General features: G+C 45.9%; 2 protein-coding genes across 5 annotated transcripts in view; one reads left to right on the top strand and one right to left on the bottom strand.

Annotated features, from left to right (window-relative positions):
* LOC6598604 (collagen alpha chain CG42342) overlaps positions 1-20,741 on the top strand; it is a 63,640-nt gene extending 42,899 nt beyond the window's left edge. For 2 of the 4 annotated variants that reach the window (XM_026994696.1, XM_026994697.1), the window contains exons 6-14: positions 508-678; positions 1,100-1,205; positions 4,714-4,811; positions 14,122-14,484; positions 14,553-14,621; positions 14,683-14,778; positions 14,842-14,886; positions 14,960-15,022; positions 15,232-15,249. In XM_026994696.1, coding sequence (XP_026850497.1) covers positions 508-678; positions 1,100-1,205; positions 4,714-4,811; positions 14,122-14,484; positions 14,553-14,621; positions 14,683-14,778; positions 14,842-14,886; positions 14,960-15,022; positions 15,232-15,249 — 1,029 coding nt within the window. Of the gene's footprint in view, positions 1-276; positions 331-507; positions 679-1,099; positions 1,206-4,713; positions 4,812-14,121; positions 14,485-14,552; positions 14,622-14,682; positions 14,779-14,841; positions 14,887-14,959; positions 15,023-15,231; positions 15,250-18,459; positions 18,514-18,832; positions 19,031-20,203 lie in introns of those variants that run through there. The other 2 variants (XM_026994699.1, XM_026994698.1) reach the window with 2 other exon arrangements.
* Positions 20,742-20,839: 98 nt separating this feature from the next.
* LOC6598603 (putative peptidyl-tRNA hydrolase PTRHD1) lies at positions 20,840-21,327 on the bottom strand. The gene is made up of 2 exons (XM_002023812.2): positions 21,122-21,327; positions 20,840-21,039 (listed from the first exon to the last, which is right to left on the bottom strand). Exons 1-2 carry the CDS (start codon positions 21,305-21,307, stop codon positions 20,866-20,868), a joined length of 360 nt encoding a protein of 119 aa, XP_002023848.1. The 5' UTR covers positions 21,308-21,327; the 3' UTR covers positions 20,840-20,865.
* Between the last annotated feature and the right edge of the window lie 1,342 nt (positions 21,328-22,669).

Raw genomic sequence — 22,669 nt, 5'->3', positions numbered from 1 at the left:
ACTTTTGAGTTTGACACTCCACTTGGTGGGGTCCTTGGTCCTTGGGCCTTGGTCCTTGGGCCTTGGTCCTTAGTTTGCGGTTTATTTGCTTTTCATTTGCTTTATCTTGCTTTTTGCAGCAGCTTCTTCTGTTCTGGTATTCTGTTGATTTATTAACCATTCTTTATTTTGAATATTACTTTGATTAACCGATTTTTTAACGTTTTTTAACTCCATTTTTGGTTGATTAAAATCCTGTCTGTTTCGGTTGGTGTTTTGTGGTTGGTGCGCTGTAAGGACTTGCAAGAAGCCGGCGTCAATGTGTCCGCTTCCACAGTCATACAGCTGAAGGTAAGTTACTGGCCCACACCCAAATGCCACGCCCAGGAATCCTTACACCGTCCAGCATGTCCTGCACGCGCCCATCTCTCTTACTAACCTCTACGGCCTCCAGTTAATCCTTTTCTGGCAGCACCATGGACGATCCTAAGCTAATAAACATCTCTCTTTCTCTCTGTTTGCGGCCAGGGCGAGCCTGGGGAGCCGGGTCCGCCGGGACCAGCGGGCGAGGCGGGACAGCCGGGGGTGCCGGGCGAGCGAGGACCACCGGGCGAAACTGGAGCGCAGGGCGTCCAGGGCGAGGCCGGACAGCCGGGGCCCGCCGGACCGCCTGGCGTGTCCGGTGCACCTGGCACGAAGGTGAGTAGTGATTCACCGAAAAACCCAAAACAAAGGCCCCAGATAAGGACACACACACACAGAACACATAACGAACGAACCGAAGAAGATGTCACCGGGATTAATGCATTATCTGTATCTGTTGGATAAACATTGTGACGTTTTAAGTGACTGACTGCCAAGTGATTCGTAGTCGTAGTCCTTTCGTGTGTGTGTGTGTGTGTGTGTGTGCCTGCTTTTGTTCTTTTCGGGTCGGTTTTCCACATTATTTATCGTTTATTTATGTATTAAGCGCCCGCTTTTGTTGCCACATCCCTGCCGCACCTTTCCTTTTTTCGACATTTTCCTGCATTTTCCACTTAATTTTCCACAATGACTCACTCGCATCCGCATGCGTCTCTCCGTCTCTCTCTCCCTCTCTCTGTCTCTGTCTCGTTTACAGGGTGACAAAGGCGATCGCGGCGATCGGGGACTAACCACAACCATCAAGGGTGACGAGTTCCCTACGGGCATCATCGAGGGTCCGCCGGGACCGGCCGGACCACCTGGTAAGTGTGGCAGCTGTACGGGTATATCTGTTTGTTTGTTCATTTCATCCAACAGCCACTTAAGCACTCTCAGACACAGATACAGATACGGATGCAGATGCAGTCGCTGGCCTGGGAATCGATCGATCGTTGAGGTTTTCAAGTGCTGCCACGCGGCTGCGGGTCGCCTAATTTATAGGCCATCAACCGAAATCTGGGAATGCTCTCTCCCCCGCCCCCCACACTCACACTCACACCCACACCCACATCTAATTGAGTCATTGACGAACGGAACATTGCGTCCCCTGGCCTGGCCTTTGATTTTTGGCCTCTTATTTTTGGGCCAGCGGCTCGTTAAAATGGAAATCAAAATGCCAGCCAGCGCTTGCATTTCCGCTGCCAGGCCAAATACATTTTTTAAATATTTGATTTCGAAGCCTCCGTCCATATTTGGGGAAATTTTTGGGGAATTTTGCGATAACATTTACGACCTTTGCGCTTGGATGCTGCGCCATGCCGCATGCCGCATGCCGCATGCATAGTTCGACGTCAATTAAATGCGCACCAAATTGTTGGCAGCTCGACAGCCCACTCCGACCCGCCCACTGCCAACAACAATAGAATTTCCATTTGTTTGGTTTGGCCTGTTTTTATGAGCTGCCTGGCCCCAAACACATTTCTGCACTTTATTCGAATTTAATAAACGAAAATAGCCACCAAAAACACGCCGTTCCCGAATAGTGGAGCCTCCTAAATCTGCCCGCCCCCCCCAACTACGATTTCCATAAAAATTTGTAGACCCCGAGAACTCGAAACACTTCTAGGCAGTCGTAAAAATGCAACTTTATGTCATTTATGTTGCTTTTAGCGGCTCATTAGCATGGGACTGGACTGCCATCGAGAGCTGGAGCTGGAGCTGGAGTACAACAATACTTACACGGAATGGATTGGAATGGCTTGTACTATTGGTTTTACTAGGGGCACTCAGGAGGGGTATAATAAATAAGCAATCGGTGCATGTCACGGATTAAGCCCAATGATGAGTGGATAGATTGATGGCCTATAAATGTCGTGTGCGACACTGAAAACTCCTTTGCCGAGTTGATGGATTGTCGATGGATGGATGGAGGAGGGCTCGAAAGGAATTTCAATTAAACTGGCAAACAGAGATTCTGATTCAATAACCAATTTATGCCTCCGATCTTGCGATTTGGACTACCAGTGAGTGCCCCTAATGCATTTGAGCGTGCCATCAATTAAGCGCTTGTCCGCGGCTTGTACAACCCGCATCCTCCGCTCTGGCCTTATCAGTGGGCTGGCATCAGTTGCAGTTGCAGTTGCAATGGCCATTGTTTCTAGATTTCTTCCTGGACTGCCACTGCCACCAGAGATCTGCCGCAGCGATAGCCGTCGACAGTTGCATCCGCCCGCCCCCAGTGCGCCTCGGCTTCTGTGGGTCCATGTCCGCCTTGATGGACATGAAATTGCAATTTATTTGTGCCGCACCGAAAATCAGCGACCAACTGGAGCCCAGGGGACAGCGTTTGGTCTTGATTTGAATAAATTGAGTGTCATTTGTATTTTGGGATGCCCTGCGTCTGGTCTCGACGGCTTATCTTATCGTTCTCGTAATTAGTTAAGCTTTTCTCTGGCACACAGACCCTCTCACAGCAATTGAATGTGTCATTTGGAGTCTCTCTGGGCCCACACAAAATCTCGGAAGTCTCAGCTGTGTAATGGCAAAAAATTCAATTTATTTCATGATTTATTTGAATTTCATTTCATTTGGGTTTTTGGTTGATTGCATTTCGTCTTTTGGGCTCTCACTAGACTGGACTCTCTGGACTGAAATTAAAACTTATCTCTTGCGTTGCCATCTGCAAACAGGGCAACAAGCGAAACAGGACCGGCAATCCAATATCCTGGACACTATAAATCCACAATCCTGCCACTCCGAGTCCGACTCCGAGTCCGACTCCGAGTCCGACTCCGAGTCCACTCTGCAGTCCGCAGACCGCTCTTCTTCGAGGTCTTTTCTGTCTGGCATTGTGGAAATAGTTTTTATTTTTATTTTTATTTCCATTTGTATTTTGTTTGCAATTGTCGCCTAAAATGCTTAACGGTGAATTATGCAACCATAAATGGGAAAACTCTGGCCCAGACAATGGAGTAGCACAAGGGGTGGTGGGTGTGAGGGGGGGATACAGACACATACTTTATAAACAAATGGGAAACGACATCTACAGGATCCACAGGCACGTCCGTCCAGAGGCTGGCTGGCAAATTTATGCTCTGACCAAAGGACGTCCCAGTCCTCGACCTGGCCCCTAAAACCCCAATTTTACGAACTTAATAAATTTTCTATATCTTTTCGCACACACACAAGGGGCACATTTTGACAAGCCGCACAATTGGATTTATCTATGATATGACTCCTCTTGTGCCTCCCCCATTGTTGGCTCTGTGTAAATGGTCTCATTTAATGGCCATGGTAAACAGGCAGAGAGCCGAGAGCCCATCATGGCCAGCCCTGGCAAAAAAGGAACGCTATTTCTCATTATTTTAACTAAACAGGTTGCCCAGCCACAGTGGGGCAAAGTCAATTGAATGCTGATGGATTTATGGGCCACTTTGAGGTATCGCCCAGAGTTGAACAACAGAACGCGCAAATTGAGTGAACAAACGGAGGGGCTTTCGATGGGTGCCAAAGTGGCTGTCGTTCGAGGACCCAGACCAAGACCAAGCCGAAGACCAAGAGATTGGAAACAGATGAACACAAATTGGATTTGAATGGCAAGGAGCATCAGCAGGAACGGAACACAGATTCAATTTCAGCTCCAGTTCATTGGGCAGATCTCCTCGATGGCATAAATAAATTCCAGCTGCTTTGGCAGCTGCCGGCTGTTGGCTTCTGGCTTCTGGCTGCCGGGGAAAGCAGGGAAAGTGCAACTTTTGCATATTAAATTGTTATTCTGCATCTGTTTGCCTTTCGATTCAGCTGCTGAGTTGCGTTCTGCTGGAGGTATAAGTAGGTCAAGTCGCGTCATTAGCATAGGAACTAGTCGAAGAAGATGAGACCACAAAGGCCTTGAACTACGAGATACAATGATTGGCAACCACTGTGTCTTCCACTTTATTTCATTCTTTGGTAAATAAACAATTTGCATTTTGAACTAAGCCAGAGCATCCCATCCATCCCGTGCAGAGGATTGGTCCGTCCTGTCATCAAACCAGTTGAACAAATTGCTGACCAAAACCAACAACAAATGATTGTGGACACACTCGGGGGGTACCGGGCAGGCGGTTTATTGAGCTCTTGTTGCTCTATAATTACAAAAGGTAGCGATCCCAGCCCCCTCCCTACCCCCTCCCCGCCCTGTTTGCGTAACACTTGCGGGCGTATCTGTATCTGTATCTGCGTATCTGAACCTGAATCTCTCTCTGTATCTGTATTTTGTTTACACGAATTTTGGGTAAATCTGTCACTAGAAATTCCTGGCTAAAATTAACATTTTCCCGCACCGCACAGGTCCACCAGGGGAGCCCGGCGAGCGCGGCGAGGCGGGACCCATCGGACCGGCCGGACCCCCCGGCGAGAAAGGACCGCGCGGCAAGCGTGGCAAGCGGGTGAGTAATCAACAAAAACGAAAACGAAAAAGAAAAACTTGATTTCCACTCGATTTTTAATTGGAAACCCGACCGAAGCGGGAGGCTGTAAATTGAGTTGAAAAACAGCAGTGAAACAGCGAAACAAGAAGTGTATTATCATGTAAATTACTTTTGTAAAAATGTGCGTGGGAGTGTGCGTGCTTTAATGTTATGCTAATCTGTAAATATAAGTGCGTCAAAGCTCCGCATACCCGAGGGGTGTGGAGGTGTAAATATGAAGTGGCACTGACAGCACAGCCCCATTCCCATCCTATCGTATCCTTTCGTATCCTTCCGCATGGCCGCTCCGCTGGCTCTCACCTGCATGTTGAATGTTGTCTATATAATGAGCATGTTTACACGACTCCAGCCAGGAACGTGCTCATTACATAGCCCGTAATGAGAACTATGTACATACATACATACGTACGCACCACACGTGTATCTGTGTGTGCCTGAATATGTTTAGATACTGTGGAGGAGCACAACTTTAACGCGGCGGAGCCAAAAACAACAAGAAGATGTTCGTCGTTCGTCGTGCGTCGTTGACTACAATCAAAGTTCGCCAAGCCGAGCCCTGATGATGTAAGGATGTTGATAAGAGTGCGTACAAGTATCTGACAGATACTTTGCCCGACAGTCCCCCGGGACGGAGGACGCCCGAGTGAAACTATGTCGAAGCCCATAGAAATTGTCAAAAATGTTTTCGCGTTCTAATCTGGCGCCTAATTTATGGGCGCCGCCTCCCAGGAACACTGCCCACAGATACTCTTCGAGTATCTGCAGCATTTATCTAGTCGTTTTCGTTTTGTATCTACGATGGGGGGCCAGGGCGGCTTTCGTTCTGGAATGTCAACAGTGCAAAGATACTTAACATTTTTATTGGCACTTGAAGTGTCGGCAGCTGTTGCCGCCTTCTGACGTGTTGATGGATGCACGATATGGTTAGGGGCGGGGGAGGAGCCATTGGTGGAATTTTCATTTCATTTTTCTTTTCTTTTCTCTGCTCCGCTCTGCTTTGCCGTGCTCTGGGGAGGGGGGGCATATATGAATATGTAGCGAAGCCAGCACGTGTTTGTGTACGTTATGAAAAATGCATAAGCGCCGCCAGCGAAGCAGGGGATTGTGTGTGTGTGGGGGATGGGATCTCCCTTACGATTCAACTTGATCTGGGGTGCTGGGTATTGCTATTGATATGGGATATGTGCCTGTGTTTGTGTGCGTATATTGTATATTATGTTGCTTCCTCAACCAAAGGCGCAAACATTTGCGCATTTTGCCAACATTCATGGACCTCAAGGAGGGGAAAAAACATTCTGATTATTGTGCAGCGCACAACAACCAAAGCAATCGGAGAGGCACAAGGCAAAGTCAAAGTCAGTTGGGGTTGGGGCTACTACTCGAGTTGTTTCTGTAATAACGCGTAATGCCATAAGAAACAGGCGATGGCATACCGAATGCCAATACGCCCGGCAGCCAAAACAACAAACAACAAACGGCGGCTGGCAGCAGGCAGCAGGCAGCATCGGCAACCGGCAACGTGCAACGCAGCTTTTATGACTCTGCCGTGGATTTTCTTTCAATCCGAACGAGGGCAGCTCTACGATTTCGGCACGTGGAAAGTGCCTGAGAGAGAGAGATTTTGCACTGCTCATTATCGCATGGGATAAAATTTTCTATCGACTGCTTCCAAAGATCACAATAAAAATAAATGATGGCTTAAAAAAATTAAAAAAATACAGTTGCTTTTTTAAAGAGATAGCCTGGAGAAGGATCATTTTTTATTGTCAAATTTTTTAAAAATAATTTTTAATATTTTAAAAAAATTCGAAAAAATTAAAAGCAAAAATTAGTTTTCTTTTTTTAAATAAAAATTTTTTTTTTCAATTTTTATAATGATAATTCAAAATAATAGTTCCATTTGATTTTAATAATACAAATTAATTGAAACTAAATAATTTGTATTACAAATTAATTAAAACTAAATAATTTGTATTATAATAATATTAATTATAAATTTATTTATTTTTTATAAAAATTATAGCCCCTCCGATTCCTTCCTATGACCAGGGATACAGGAACATGTTCAAGCACGATGTCTTTTTATTTTAAGAGATTTCAACTCCTTGGCAATTAAAAAGTTATATTAAATTAGTTTCCTTATGACAGCTCTATTATTTCTAGTCGAAATTTAAGCTTGTTTTTAAGAAACTGCAAGCCAACGGAGAGGAAGCTATAGAATCGATTGGTAACCTCTTTGCAAACTTTTCAATTGCCCCCTGAGGCCGCTCTTAGTCTCTGCCGCTCTGCGTGACTCCAATGTATGGCCGTTATGCTGCCTTCCCCGCCCCACCGCCACCACCACCACCAGCAACATCAGCTGTGGCGCTGCAGCAACGTGATGTCAAAACAAATGAAAGTCATAAGAAACGGCAGTCAGGCAGGCTGCCACTGCCAATGCTGCTGCTTGGCTTAGCCTTTGGGGCTTTCTTCGGCAAACAAACAAAACTGAAGAAACAAAAAATATCTATATTCGCACCCATGCGCCCAGCGCCACAGGCAGTGTACAGCATAAAAAATTATTTGCAACAATTGCCGTCATCTTCCGCTGAAACGTGACGCCCGCCAGGCAGCAAGTTGATTTTCCAATGAGGCTTCGATTTTTCCCGAAAGGCCGCCCAATGCGATGGGAATGTGGAGGTGGATGCAAATCGGCGGCAGATTATCCGAATAGGCATAAGCCTTGTGCGTCACAATTCCCATTTGGCCAATTCGGGAATGCATTTGGTAAAAGTTCTAGTAATTAGTTCGGCAAGTCGTAAAAAAAGCCTCAATTGCCGGCGCGGCGTGCTATTTTCAAACACACGAGCAATTTATCCGCTTCTCGGCTGTGCCACGCCCCTCCCTCCCGGCCAACGCCAAATACCAGATGCTTCTGGCCAAAGCCATTTCCATATTTTTGCCTTCCTGGTTTTTTTTTTTTGGGGTTATAGCCCGTCGGCGTCATAAAAAAAGAGCATAACGCAATTGTTGGTATTATAAATTTGACATGTTATTTTCGTCGCCTCGTCAGAATAAAATGCTCGTATAGATTGCCACATGCCCAGACGAGGGGCAGGCCCAGGCCGAGGCCGAGGCCGTGGCATGATGACGGGCTAGCATATGAAATGAATTTGATGTGTCTAGTGAGGCGTGAGTGAGTGAGTGAGTGAGTGAGTGAATGGGAGCTGGAGGCAGAAACGACTCTCTCGCTCCCTAGCCCTAGGGTCTTCTGTGTCGCAGCCGATCAGCTCTGGGGCAAGGCAAGTGCTAATCCCAGTGACAAAGACAAACTAAATCATCTGTGATGATGCCAGGCCATATGGCAGTTGCCAAATTATACGAAAAATCAGGACTCCCCCGCCGCATTACAGAGTATGGAGATGATGATTTTTGGACTGGCATAACTGTGGGGCACAAATGAAATTTACGATCCAGCATCATATTAAAAATTTAAATTAATTTCAAACTGGGTGTGTGTCGAGTGTGGCAGCGGGGCAGGGGCAAATACAGAGGGATACACAATTTTTTTGTATTTATTATGCGCACTGACAGAGAGCTCGCTTTTGCTGTGGCGCTTTAGCCGCATTCTAGGCCAATATTTTGGTTTAATAAAGTTGAAACAATATCTCACAGAAAGGAAAGGGCTCATGAGGAGGTAACCATAACAATCTCGGCTCGGAAAAAACTGTTTGTGAAGCGTTTATGTCAAATTTATGTTAATATATTTTACAATCGTTGCTCGGTTGCTCGGTTGTCGGTTGTCGGTTCTCGGGCCCATGTCAAGTTTGTTGTCTTTCGGGGGTCCTTCACATCAGCATAAATTTCCCTGCACATCCCGTCGACTCGCATTTCTTATCAACGAGAAGTTTGCCAGCTCCCTGCCTGCCGCCTGCCGCCTGCCTCCTGCTCTGTCAGAGTAAATAGAGTCATAAAAATTGCGAAAGTCGCAAAAAGCGTAAGAAAGATACACGAAGGGGAAAACTTGTCAATTCGTTACACGTCACATGGTCCCCCCCACCGACTGGGGGATGAGGGATGGGGCGGTGGGTGTTGGATGTTGGATGGTAATGCGATCCCAAGAACTCCACACAAGTCTCCGCAGTCTCCACCGCAGTCGAATACATACTCCTTGGCGCAAATCAAAGACTTAAAGTTGCTTACATGGAAATCCAAATGACAACGAAGATGTGGCAGACCCGGACCCTTCTTCTGGTCGGTTGTGAGTGTTTGTGTGTCTGCCACTCAAAGGGTTCATCTCTGGCTGTTCTGTTCGTTGCACACTTGGCCAATTCGTTTTCCTTGGGTGTTGCCTAAACGACGCAATAAGCTTAACACTTCCACCCTCTCACCCTTCAGCCTTCTTCTACTCAATGCTCGGATTTTCATTGCTTCAGCTTGAGTGGAGCCGAGTTGCCTTCTTTTGTTTGATATTTTCCCTGATTTGATAAGCCCCAGCCAGCCGGCAAGGCTTTACAATCCACGAAATGGCCAACAATGTGCCTTGTATCTGTGTGTATGGCCTGTACTCCAGTGTGTGCGTGTGTGCGTGTGTGTGTTACGTCATTGTTCATTGAAAAGTGCGCAGCATGCAAATTTGGCCAGCTCTGGCTCGTCTCTTCAGCTCTTTTGTGCGCAATTTTCCAATTTTCCTTGGCGCTGGGGCAATTATTTGCGGTCAATGTCCATATATCTTATATTGAATGCCAGATTGGAATGCCCTGGACCCCGGCAAAAAGCCGGTCAAGCAGAACGTAGCTCCTACATGCCACAGGACATGCGTGGGTACTGCATACGTGTGTGTATGTGGGTCCCTGTGGGTGTGTTTGTGTGTGCGAGTCCGCGGGGGTGCGTGGCCGTGTAATGTCCTGGGCCCCAAGGGTGTGCGTAACTTTTATTTTATGGCCGCCGATGATGAGAGCGCTGTGGGAGTCACAAAAACGATTGAATAAAGAAATCCAGGCGCCCACATGACCCCACCAAAAAAAAAAGAGAAGAAGAAAACTCCCCACCACACAGTTGCTCCCCGCCTAGTCAACCCCATAGAAATTTATAGGCACGCGTGCTACATTGACGTGGGTTTGAGGTTACACAGGGGGACAGAGAGAGAGAGAGAGAGAGCCGGATGGATCTTGGGGGGGCTGCATGCAAAAGTAGCAAAATTATACGCAACGAACGCTCCAGCTTTGCCACCAACAGCCAGCCACACAAATGCCAACTGCTGCCATCTTGGCATTGATGTGCCACACCATTGTTATTGTGGGTGGCGGCAAAACGACGAAATCTTTAACAACGATTTCCCTAAATACTTCCGAATTTCATACATATTACAATATCACGGCAACATCAGTGGCAGAGCAGGAGGAGCTTGGCGAAACCGCAGCAACAATGTTTTTGGGCGGGGGCGGGGGAAATCACGTGAAATTTTTACAACAGAACCCGACTTGTTTCTTTTGTTGTGGCTTGCTTGCTGCGCTGCGGCACAGTGGATGCGAGCTGGGTGAAAGTCCACAGAAAGTTGCACTCTTCGAGCAGAGATGCTGATTGAGAAAGTTTCCGAGTGAGGCCACTAATACTTTTTGTTTATTTCAAGCTGTTTATTCCGATGATAAATTCTCAGTGCGAGGAGGGACACTTATTCATATTGTTTATAGTTTTCCGTTTTAGCCAATGCCCGCTGTCTCTCCCATGGTCCTTTGGTATCAATGGGGAAGGCGGCGGAACATATTACGAATTTAATGCGCTCGCGTACTTGCAAAGATCTTGCCTTCCCTTCCATTTCCCTGCCATTTCCTTCCATCCTCCTCGAATGTTTTGTAAACTTTTGTGGCAAACGCGAAACGCATTACATGCCATGAAGTGGCGGGATTTTCGGCTCCCTGGGAGTGGGGCAAGGCAAGTGTGTGTGTGAGCCGGAAACGGGCTGCAAAACTTTCACCTCAGGCGGGGGAGAGCTCTGGTTTTTTTATTCTTTCTCCTCGTTGGTGCCCGGGCTGTTATGGCCTGAGAAAAATATGAAATTTCAAAAGAGGAAACTGCCAGGGAAAATGAAAAATTGTGGAAAATATGCGCACACGCAAGATGGTGGCGGAACGGACAGACAGACGGGGAACGGATGGAGCCCATCACGGTACCGGCGGGCGGCACATGCTGTACTTGAAGTCGTGCAGCGCTGCCCTTGCCGGTCGCTTGCTTTATCTCTTTATCTCTTTCGCACTCGGCGACATACAGCCGCCAAAGGTCGCGTCGAGATCAAAATGATTTTCAATTTAACGCGTTTACGTGCGGCCATTTGTCTGTTTTACGCTCTTTTTCGACGGAGCCGGAGCCGGTGCCGGAGCCGGTGCTTTAAATGGAAACTACGCCGGTCGCATGCTGAGGAGCAATCCAATCCAATCCAATGGACGGACAGACATTCTGGCAATTAATTTACAATTACACCCGGGATTGGTGGCAACTAAATTGGAAAAAAAGAAACAAAATACGAAATACAAAAAAGGTTGCGCCTGAAAGTATGCTGCGAAACGTGTGTTGCCTCCGATTGTGTGGCGTGTGGCGTGTGGAATGGAAAATTCATTTGCTGCATCATTTGTGCGTTAAATTGAAAGGCGTTTGTGCAAATATTTTCAATATTTACGCATAATTGAAGAGAAAGTCCCCACACCCATCACACACACACATTTATAGCCTTTGTAGCAGTGAGTGGTGGAGTGGGGGGGAGGAGGGTGCTTCAGGCTGGGGGATACTTTGAAAATTAAATTCAGCCCGAGGCGCTCGCTCGCACAAATATTGATACATTCTAATGGATTTCCTTACAGACACAAACACATACACAACACCCATGCACACCCACACACACACACATACTGATTGGGATTTTGGGCTGCCGAAAAGGCAACAGCAGCAGCAGGAGCAGAATGAGTTTGTTTCTTTTTTCATCGTAGTTAGGCAGCTGCGCCAACAATCGTCCTTGCGAGGAGTCTCACAAAACATTCACCCAATTCACTTGGCCCCAGCCGTCCGTCCGTCCGTCCGCATCTGTATCTGTATCTTTGTAGCTGTAACTGTATCTTTTATTTATGTTATTTATCGTATCTGCTGCTGGTTCGGTGCTCCGGGCTGCTGCCTTTAAAAGCCTTTAAACCTCTACGAATGGCCTTTTCTTTCTTTCTTTTGAGGGGGTGGGTGGGCGAATGTTGGGCCGTGTAAGCCCCCAATGTGTCCCGTAATTATCGCAAAAGGCAAATGTTAAGCACTCGGCTTTAATTCAAATCGCTTTAATTGCTCTACAAATGGCCATCAGGGCGGAAGCCGCAGACGCAGCTGAAGCTGAAGCCGAGGGGAATTCCACCCCCCCCCCATTCCGCATAAGAAACAATGTGCAACAAAAGTTGGAAACAAAGCGCCAACTGACGCATCTCCTGGGTTCCTTTTACTCTGCAACACACACCTGTGCTCCAGCACACTCACACACACACACACACGCACACCGGCACACACACAGCCATATGCAGATGAGCTCTCGGGCATATAGTCCTGAAGAAAATGCGCAGAGAGAAAAAGTTGGGAAATCGGGAAGTGGGAAGTGCATTTGTGGTTAGCTTTGGCTCGGGCTCCTTCTGCTCCTTCTGCTCCTTTAGCTCCTTGTTCAACTTGTCCCTGCTGTGTCTCATCCCTTTGTCTTTTGCCATTTGGGTGGAACCAACAACTTGTGCATATGCCACGCCACATCCTGTCCGTATAAGTGTGCGTTAAGCGGTTACATTGTTGTACTTCATCTTCATCTTCGTCTTCTCCTCTCTTCACTTTTCGCTGGTGTTGTGTGGTTTTTGTGCTCATTGTTACAGCTACTGCTCGTGATGCTTTTCTTGCTCGGTTTTAATAACTGTAAGTACGCTACTTCCTGTGACAACAGACCGGCAACAAGAAAATGTAATTGTTGCACATGCCTGGGCATTTTGCAAGGATATTACACCAATCTTCGCCCACAGACAGGCTCTCGAACAGCGGGAGCGAACAGTGTAACTTCACGGATAACCAAACAGATAATGGTCACATTCATGGCATTCATAGATTTCCTCCTGCTTACACCATAAGAAACGCAACTTTAATCTTATGAAGCCGAGACCCAACTGAAGTCGATTGAATATTCCAGCCAGCGAATCGAGTGTCTCTATTGGCTCGAGCCACATGTGTAAATGGTTTTCCCTTATTTTCCCCCACTCTGCAGAGCTGGAGTGCCGCCTTTTATGACTTTCAGCATTTGCCCACTAGAGGTTTTTGTTAGGGGCTTCGGTCTGAATGCAATGCCAATGCTTAGGCCCCCCAGCCACAGAGCTTTTGGTAATTTTCCACCATCCACTCCACGACGGTGCAGAGTGCAGTGTGGGTGGGTCGGTGTGTGTGTGTGTGTGTGCACTTTGGACTCATCGAAGCTTGGGTCCTTCGGGTGGTTTCGGTTCGTAGTTGTCTCTCTGGAAATTTGCCTAGAAGCGCATACATTATCAACGAAAAAAGGAAGGAAAAAAAAGAATTAATTGTCTTTTGCTATGCACACACACACACACAATGATAAGAGCCAAAGAGCAAAGCACACACACACACACATACAGGGGAGTACATTTAAGTATAAAGCACACACACACACACTTACGAGAAGCACTCCTCGCACTCGCACAGGCACTCGAAGCACGTAGAGAAGTCGCTGGCTGTCGTTGACTTTATTTTCGACTCTCGCACTGGCACTCGCACTGGCACTGGCACTCTCCTCTCCCAACAAAAGCTCCATCCACGGTTCCAACCCATCCCGGAATCATCGGTTTTAAAGATTTTCTATGCAGGCATTGTCTAAGCGTGGTCTGGGGTATGGGGGGGAGGCTGCTCCAACTTGCACTTAACACAATTTCGTGGCACACAAAAGACTTTCGCTGCGGCACACGGCCCAAGCCACCCAACCAACCAACCACCAGAGCACACCGCACCGCCCCCAATATAACCCACGCCTCCCCTCCCCCCTCTCTTGCTGGTTTTTTTGGATAAACTTTTTTTTTACGCGCCGCTTTTGTTGCCTCTTCAAAGCGTGTGGAACGAGCGCGTGCAACGCCTGGGGCGGTGCCACGTGGCATAAATTAATCTTCCCACTAAATTTGCCATCTTCTTTCTCCCCAATCGCGCTCTCCCTCCCACTCTTGCCCACTCTTGCTCGCCCACTCGTCTCTCTGCCCCTCAAATCGACCGCAATCCACTGCAGTTGTTTGGACCTGGTGGCACGAAGCTGGACGAGGACTACGACGATCCACCAGTGACACTGTTGCGCGGTCCGCCCGGACCGCCTGGCCTCGCTGGAAAGGACGGCCGCGACGGACGCGATGGCAGCAAGGGGGATGCCGGCGAGCCTGGAGAGCCTGGTTCGCTGGGTCCACGCGGCCTGGACGGCCTGCCCGGAGAGCCGGGCATCGAGGGACCGCCAGGACTGCCTGGCTATCAGGGACCGCCGGGGGAGAAGGGCGACCGTGGAGACATTGGGCCGCCTGGACTGATGGGACCCCCGGGTCTGCCTGGCCCGCCGGGCTATCCCGGCGTCAAGGGAGACAAAGGTGATCGCGGCGACTCGGTGAGTACTTTACATTTTTGCTTTGTCCATGAATCTGCAACTCGAGAACACCCTCTCTCGACTTTCAGTACCGTAAGATGCGTCGTCGCCAGGATGACGGCATGTCGGATGCCCCACACATGCCCACAATCGAATACGTAAGTAAACACCCCCAAAATGATTGAGTGCTAAGTGATTCGTTTTGATTTCTTTCCCCAGTTATATGGTCCTCCTGGACCACCCGGCCCCATGGGCCCGCCAGGACACACCGGCGCCCAAGGCGACCGCGGCTTGGATGGACGCAAAGGGGATTCGGTAAGAGTGTGCTTTGTCCTTCTTCAACCCCTGCTTCAACGCTTTCTCTGTTCTAATTTTCAGGGCGAAAAGGGCCACAAGGGCGATCAGGGACCCATGGGGCTGCCGGTAAGTAAACGAATTTCGATCAAATATCTATATTTTGAGTCAGTATTTATGATTTAATTGGGTTTAATTTCAGGGCCCGATGGGTATGAGAGGAGAATCGGGACCCTCCGGTCCGGCGGGCAAGGCTGGCATACCGGTAAATTTTTTGAATTGAATTGAAGTTTGTTTTGGCAAAAGCCAAGCGTTTGGAAAAACTCTCATTGTTTGGCTTTTAATTTGTGGAAATTGGAATTAATCTGTTGCTTAGCTAACACTAATATTTGTGGCTTTTTGCGGCTCTCGTGACTAAACATTTGTCTAACCTTTTTGTGTGTTCTCTTGTCTCTTTCTTTCTACTTGGAACAGGTGTGGGGCGACTACTAATACTAGTTAAAAGTGCAGGCAGAGTCTATTAAACAATAACCAACATAAATGGAATGCGACATAAGAGACAAACAAACATTCCAACACACACACACACACACGAACACAGCGCCATACAAAAACACACACACACACACAAAAGAAAGTCTTAACGAAACACTCAATACATATGAAGAAATGAAACCAAATTTTAATCAAAGCAAAACAAATGTTCAAAAGTTAAAAAGCCGCCGCGCAAAATGCTTGTCGTCTATATATGTATATGTATATGTATATCAGGCGTATACATACATATATGTATACCAAACGTGTATTGTATCAGTGTATATGTATGTATATGTATATGTATATGTATATCAAGTTGTAAAAACACGCACCCATGTACAGAGAATTGAATCTGAAATAGCAGCATGTCAGTAGCAACTAGGCAAATACATCCGCATGAAAGAAAACATTAACACTCATATTCATATCATTTAAGAAACGCCCCAAGAGTCAAATAAGTATTTATGTATACAAGCAAATGAAACAGAAACTGAAACAGAAACAGAGGCATATTTACACATACTCAAACCAACATCCATCAATTGGATTCAACTAACAAACTTTCAACCTGCCCCACACACACGCACACACACACACACAGACAGACAGCAAACCAACTAACAAATATGCAATGCAAATATTTTAATTGCATTTCATTCGCCACTGCTCTGTGAGAAGCGAGATTACAGCAGGAGCAGCAGGAGCGGGTAGAGCCACTAAAGCGGGAAAGCCGAGGGCCTCTCGAAAATGCATAAATCATACGCACCGTTGTACGTGAAAACAGCCAGCACACACACACACACCAAAACGATGGCGGTGCTTCAAGTGCTTCCACGGGGTGCGAATGACTAATTGATAGATTATACTTCAGCCCGATCTCAATCGTTTGGCAATCGTTGCAGTAAGTGACTTAATTAGTTACCTAATTAGATTGTGTGGAGGAAGCCTCTTCTGCCACTGCCACTGCCACAGCCACTGCCTCGCTGCTCCTGCTGCACATATATCTGCATTGTCTTAGGTGCCGTCCATTGGCTTTGTCTGAATATTCGAATGCGAACAGTTTTCATTCATACAAAGCATATTTGCCAAAGCTTCAATGTGAAGTATTCAATAGAAGTCGAGAGCAGAAAGCAGCAATAACCATATATACAAGCAGATAAACATCAATATATAAAATATATACAATGTGTACGGATTAAGGATAAATGTGCATTCAGAAAAGGAGAAATTGTAAGATATTTTGATCAAGTTTTTGCTCTCAATGTTTCACGTTTTGTCTACAAGCATGGATATTGTTTAGTTATTTACACAATATAAACTTAAATATAAAGAGATCTATATACATACAATCTATTGTAAAAGAAACTCAATGTACTCGTGTATTTCCCCAAAACAAAAACAAAAACAAAAACCAAGAGCTATCCAATCCAATTGTGCATATTTTTCAGTGTTAACTCTTGAAATACTCTTAGAAGCGACAGCAGCAACTAGTTAGATTAAAGTTCAAGTTGGAGCCTGGGCTGTTCGCACAAGAAGTGCGAAATATCAAACAATAAATACATAATCCCACTATGTATCCTATTGGTTTCATCGAACATCTCAAAATAAAGTAACGCAAACACAATTCTATATGTATGTATATGAAAACGCAAAATGATGCCATCAATTTACATTTATCTGTATTTGTATCTGTATCTGTAGCATTTTCAATTTTCAATGTTCAAACTATGCAAAATGCGAAAAGGACAAATAAAAATCAACCCCGAAAATGAAGCATAATCAATGCAAATGAAACAATACAATGCAAATGATGATAAAATGTATGTATGTACATTCTGCCGACCCCGAAAATACGTACACAGCGTACAGTAATTCAATGGAAAATTAATGAATATGCAAATGAGAAATGCGAAATGCGAATTGTTGGCAGCTTTACACACAAAAAAAAACATACAGATTCGAACTGCAAACGGCATCGAAAATCACAATGAATATGTCAATTTGTTTTCAATTAGATGTGTCGCTCGTTTTCGTCGTAATAATCTCCGAGTGGAGGAGAGCAGGACAAACACACACATAAACCAATTTGCATGTCAATTTTCATTTAGTCCAGAGAAAAGTCAAGGAACGGACTCCACGTGTACATACAGCTGATGTTAACACTTAAGCCTAAGACATAACGAATTCTTTAACTAATTTCCTAGCTGTTTCAGCCTCTCAAACATCATCTTCTTACTCTCCCTCTATCTACCAATACTCACGCTGAATACTCTAGATCGATCCTTTCTCTTCCTCATCTAACTGTAGACTATAGACTATAGAATCCAAGCTATCTCACTCTCTATCGATCCATAGGCTAGAATAATGAATTGTGTGTGTTTCGCGACTAAATTATAATACTTACCCAACAATTGTATAATTAAAGAGAAATTTAATAAGCCGCTAACAATAATTGTAAGTGTAAATTTGTTAATTACATACTAAACGATAAACGATAAACGGGAATCGAGAAACAAGAAACGAGAAAAGTTTGCAAAAAGCATATACACTATATGAATATAAATTGATGTGTATTTATGTCTATATACTTATGTACATGCATACACTAAATATACATATACTAAATGTCGATGTGCGAATGCATTATGCCATCACAAACACAAAAAAAAACACAAAACAACACACACGAAATGCAATATTTTGATCCGTGCTGCATTCCAAATGTATGATTCGATTCGAGCAAATAAATCCCATAGCATCGCTAATTATTTGCCAGGGAGCATGGCATGGACGGTGTGCAAATATCGGGAATGGCGACGATCCAAGGCGACGGGACACAGTTGTAAAATGGCTAAATGAAACTAACATAATTTTCGTTTTAATAATGCATTTTTCAATAAAGTGATGGTTTTTTACTAAACAACAAAAGCTAATTGCATAACGCCTTTACAAATTACACAACAATCGAACTCATTTGTCCCTCGGGACGAGGCAGCATTACCCCCACTTCGCACTGCTTTACTAATCTCTCTCTCTCTCACTCTCTCTCTATCGCTGCACAGGGTCCACCGGGCTTGGATGGCATGAAGGTATTTTCCATTAAGCCGCACTGAAATGCTGTTTATTTCTGGGTATAACCGATCTCCTTTGTTGTTGTATTCGCAGGGAGCCCAGGGCGAGACGGGACACAAGGGAGAGCGCGGCGATCCGGGACTGCCGGTAAGCACGCAGCATCGCCTGCCCTGCCTTTAACATTATCCTGTTTGTTCCACGGCACGGACAGTGGAACAGTATATCTTTGTATATCCATTCTACTTTATGTGGTTGCTAATTTCAATAATTTGTGTCTTCTTTTTCTCCTTTTTATTGTTTTTATCTCTGTTTGCATGCAAATCTCTTTCTGTTGGCGTAAATACACTGTCCTCCATCTTTGCAACACTCTTTGACCCCCAAAACTCACACCCCCACTCTCTACCAACACACACAACCCACACACGAACACTTAAACACACACTTGTGTACAATGAAACCCAAAAAGGGCACCGACGGCATACCCGGCCAGGAAGGTCCGCGCGGGGAGCAGGGCTCACGTGGCGATGCTGGCCCGCCCGGTAAGCGGGGACGCAAAGGAGATCGCGGCGACAAGGGCGAACAGGGCGTGCCTGGACTGGACGCACCATGCCCCCTGGGCGCCGACGGGCTGCCGTTGCCCGGCTGTGGCTGGCGGCCGCCAAAGGTTAGCATGCGATTCGTTTTACACAAAAACCAAACCAAACCAAACCCAAAGCTCCCTCCCTCCCTCAATTGGCTAACAAAAAAAGTTGATAATTGAAATTTCGCATGAACCAACCAGCTCCCTCCTAGCTCCCAAGCTCCCAAGCCCCCTAGCTCCTAGCCCTATTTATTGTACTCGTATGTATCTTGTTGTCTAACTTGGTTTAACTAACTTTTGCTTTTGCACACACAAACACACATACACACACCCACTAATACACCACTTGCGAACGCAAACGAACACCCACTATCCGACACTCCACTACTACCCGCCACCCATCGACACCCAAAACGTGGACCGGATGCGGATGGAATGCGGAATCCGGAATGGGTATGGGTCGCCGTCGCCGTCGCCGTCGTCGCCCTATAGGAGCCAATCATCTCAACGCCCGTGCACAAGGATTATTTGCCCGATGTAACGCAGCCGGAAAGCAACGCCAGCGATTACGAGCAGGAGGAGGAGGAGGACGAGGAGCAGGCGGAGGCGGAGGATAATGAAAACGAATATGATGAATATCAGGATAATTTGCATAACAATGAGTGAAAAGGAAACAGAACAGGCAGCGGCAACGCAACCGACGACCCAGCAAATGGCAAACACAAACATACCAAAGCAAACAGACACAGACCCGCTCTCTGAGACACACACACCACACAAAATCCACTTACACTTCCACTTGAAACACACCCACACACACACACACACTGGCACTCACTTTCACGCACACTGACACAGCCACAGGCAGAGGCAGAGGCACACGCACAGACAGAAGGCAATGGCAATGGCTACTAGTTAAGCATTTCCGATTTCCGCTGCGAGCGAGCTTCTGGCTCTGTTTCGCTCTGTTGACATTTGCAATTAGCGTTAACAAATGCCAAGTGGCTGGCTGGCTGCTGCTTCTAACGGTTCGCCATTACCATACACTCTGCCGCTCACCTCGCTCTATCCATCAATTACCCTTTCGCTTGAACACAGATACACAAACACTATCGTAGTTACACACTGGCTTAGCTCTTGGTGATGGGTCCTGGTCCTGCGTGGCGCTCATTTGTCTTTTTTGATTCCTAATCCAAAAACTGTGCCCATTTTTGGTTAACCATCTGTTTTGCCCTCCCTCCCCACCCAATCCAGCAGGAGAACTGGCAGGCCTGGCTCAAGGACGAGCTTAACGCGCTACAGCAGACGCACACAAAAAACTAATCGACAGCCCCAGCAGCCACCATGCGACGGTTGCATCGAAGGCGTGGTCCTGCTACCGCAATATCCATACGAAGAATCTAAGCGCTTTGGTCTTAATTTTAGTAATTTGTTATTGTTAAATGTAGGAATCGAACAAAGCTCTATCCATACACATACACACACTCTGTACTGTATAACTACACCTATTACTACATATATCTGTATCTGCTTCCTGCATCTGTGCCAAATTGCTCCAAAGTTGCAACCAGTTCGGCTCCAGCTCCATGACGATGACGATGACGAGGGCGTCGCTCTAGGCATTCATTGAACAAAAGCAACATTTAATTCTAGATTTAATGTACCTCTAAATATGCGAAATGTATCTACTACATCTACGAGTATTTCTACGGCAATAAGCAAACCTGGAACCCAGCTATTTTTTACAAAAACTATTTAAAAACAAAACTTCAATAAAAATCAAGCAAAAGTAAAATGCATTTAAGCCTCTCGCAATGAAAATTCCACGCTTTCCCCCCATCGACTTTGAGTGCCGCAGTCGCAGGGATATGGGGCTGTGATCCTGTTGAGTAATTACTTTTGAAACTTGTTCATTTTTATTACTCTTTCAGTAGCTTGAGGTGCTTAACGTATTTATGAACGCTTTCCTTCACATATGGCTTCAATGCGATGCAGGTGGGTATGTTCTCCGGCTGCTCAATCCAAAGTTTGTGTTTTATTTCATTCTCCTTCAACTTTTCGCCGAGTTTCACCAACGCCGCCTCGTCCTTGGCCTGTTGTGAACGGAATGGAATACTTTGATTACTGTCTGTCTATCTGCCTGTCAGGCTGAGTACCGATGTAAACAATACGAACCTGCAGCACAACCTTGTGCATGTTGTCGAGATCTTTCAGATACGCCACCGTTTCAGCGTCTTCTGCATTCAAGTGCATCACGGCTGCCGTGGCATGACAGCATTGTGCAATAATGGCCCCCAGGGGCCAATTGAGGGCCGAACGCAGGTCACTGCGAACCACAACGTATTGAACGATATTACTCATAGTTTGTGGATATTTTTAATATATGAATATTTGGTAAACAAAATAAAACGCGGGCGGTTATCAGCTGTTTAGCTGGTGTTGCCATATCGTTTGATGTTTTTTGCTCTAAATTTCCCCACAAAAATCGTTAATCACATCTAAAACAAAATCGAATCCACTTGAATATTTGAAAAAATACTTAACTCTGATTTATAATTAGTGTTGGTATTGAAACAGTATTGGATTTCTCCCAATCAAATGGAGAGTGGACCAATTTATGCATCCAAGTGCAAGCGCTGCCAGACACAGAGAAACAAACAAAAAGTGCTACCCATCATTTAATTTCGAATTTGAGTGCCAAGCTAATGTAAAAATCAATCGTACAGTTCATGTAACTACCAACAGATGGCGCCGACTAGTCGCGTAAAATTCACCATGGATCTCTTTGTTTTTAGGTTTAAGCATTCATTTAGATAGTAGATACAAATGTTATACTAAGCTATGTCTTAATTAATAAAGCTTTTAAAAAATTATCCTTGCAATCCAAATTGCGCCAAATTGAAAATGGTTGCTGTTCCTGTAACCGGAATAACATCCTTGATCAGATGAAGTCCCTATCAAGGACAAGGATCAAGGATATTTTCTATAGACATATACATTTTGTTTTCCTTGGCTTGGCTGTGTCTCTCTGCAACAACGTACTAGAAAGTTGTGGCATGGCAGGAATTTGCCTGGACGGCAGCCACTGGCTGTCCTGCTGCGGGCCATAGCCATGATGCCGCTGCTGTGTCGCTGAATCGACAATGTGGCGACTCGTCCACTGTAGAAAGGACCAGTGAACGACACCGGAATTGTGGGTTCACGACCCCGGGAAAGAATATCAGCAACCCGCCCATTCATACGCCGCCGAATCACACACTGGGCTTCAACTTCGAGACGCGTAAGTAAATCAGTATATACATATTTGTGGTTACATTTTAAAGTATATCTTCCTTCACACAGCGTACCCCTTACACAAGATCAACCTGGTTCAAAAATAGCAGAGAAAACTAAATATTTTTGATTGGGGAAAATGTCCTTTATCCTTGATCCATCAAATCAGGGGCATATCTCGGCTATTTATGGGCCGATCGGAGAGCGGCATGCCTTTTCGTGATCGGGCGAGTCCTGCCAATCGACTTCCACCGGAAAAAAGAACATCCATATTTTCACGATTTTCGCAAAAAATCATGATGTAACCATCATTAAAATTGCCAAAAATCGGCCCCATTTTCGAAGTCGAGATTTTGATGCCGTTTGACTCTCTGGATCCCCATGGTCCTGGGAGAGTGGGTCCTGCACCGATCTGGCCCTAATAGTCTGAGATATAGCCTACCGAAGATT

This window comes from Drosophila persimilis, unplaced genomic scaffold, assembly GCF_003286085.1.
Source record: "Drosophila persimilis strain 14011-0111.01,24,50 unplaced genomic scaffold, DperRS2 tig00000000-arrow-pilon, whole genome shotgun sequence".
Classification (NCBI taxonomy): Eukaryota; Metazoa; Arthropoda; class Insecta; order Diptera; family Drosophilidae; genus Drosophila; species Drosophila persimilis.
This window is presented reverse-complemented; position numbering and strand designations above follow the sequence as displayed.

Excerpts from the sequence above, each read along its gene's own strand:
- LOC6598603 (XM_002023812.2), bottom strand. The coding sequence starts at position 21,307 with ATGAGTAATATCGTTCAATACGTTGTGGTTCGCAGTGACCTGCGTTCG. Across the intron at positions 21,040-21,121 it reads TGCACAAGGTTGTGCTGCAG|GCCAAGGACGAGGCGGCGTT; the intron begins GTTCGTATTGTT and ends CGTTCACAACAG.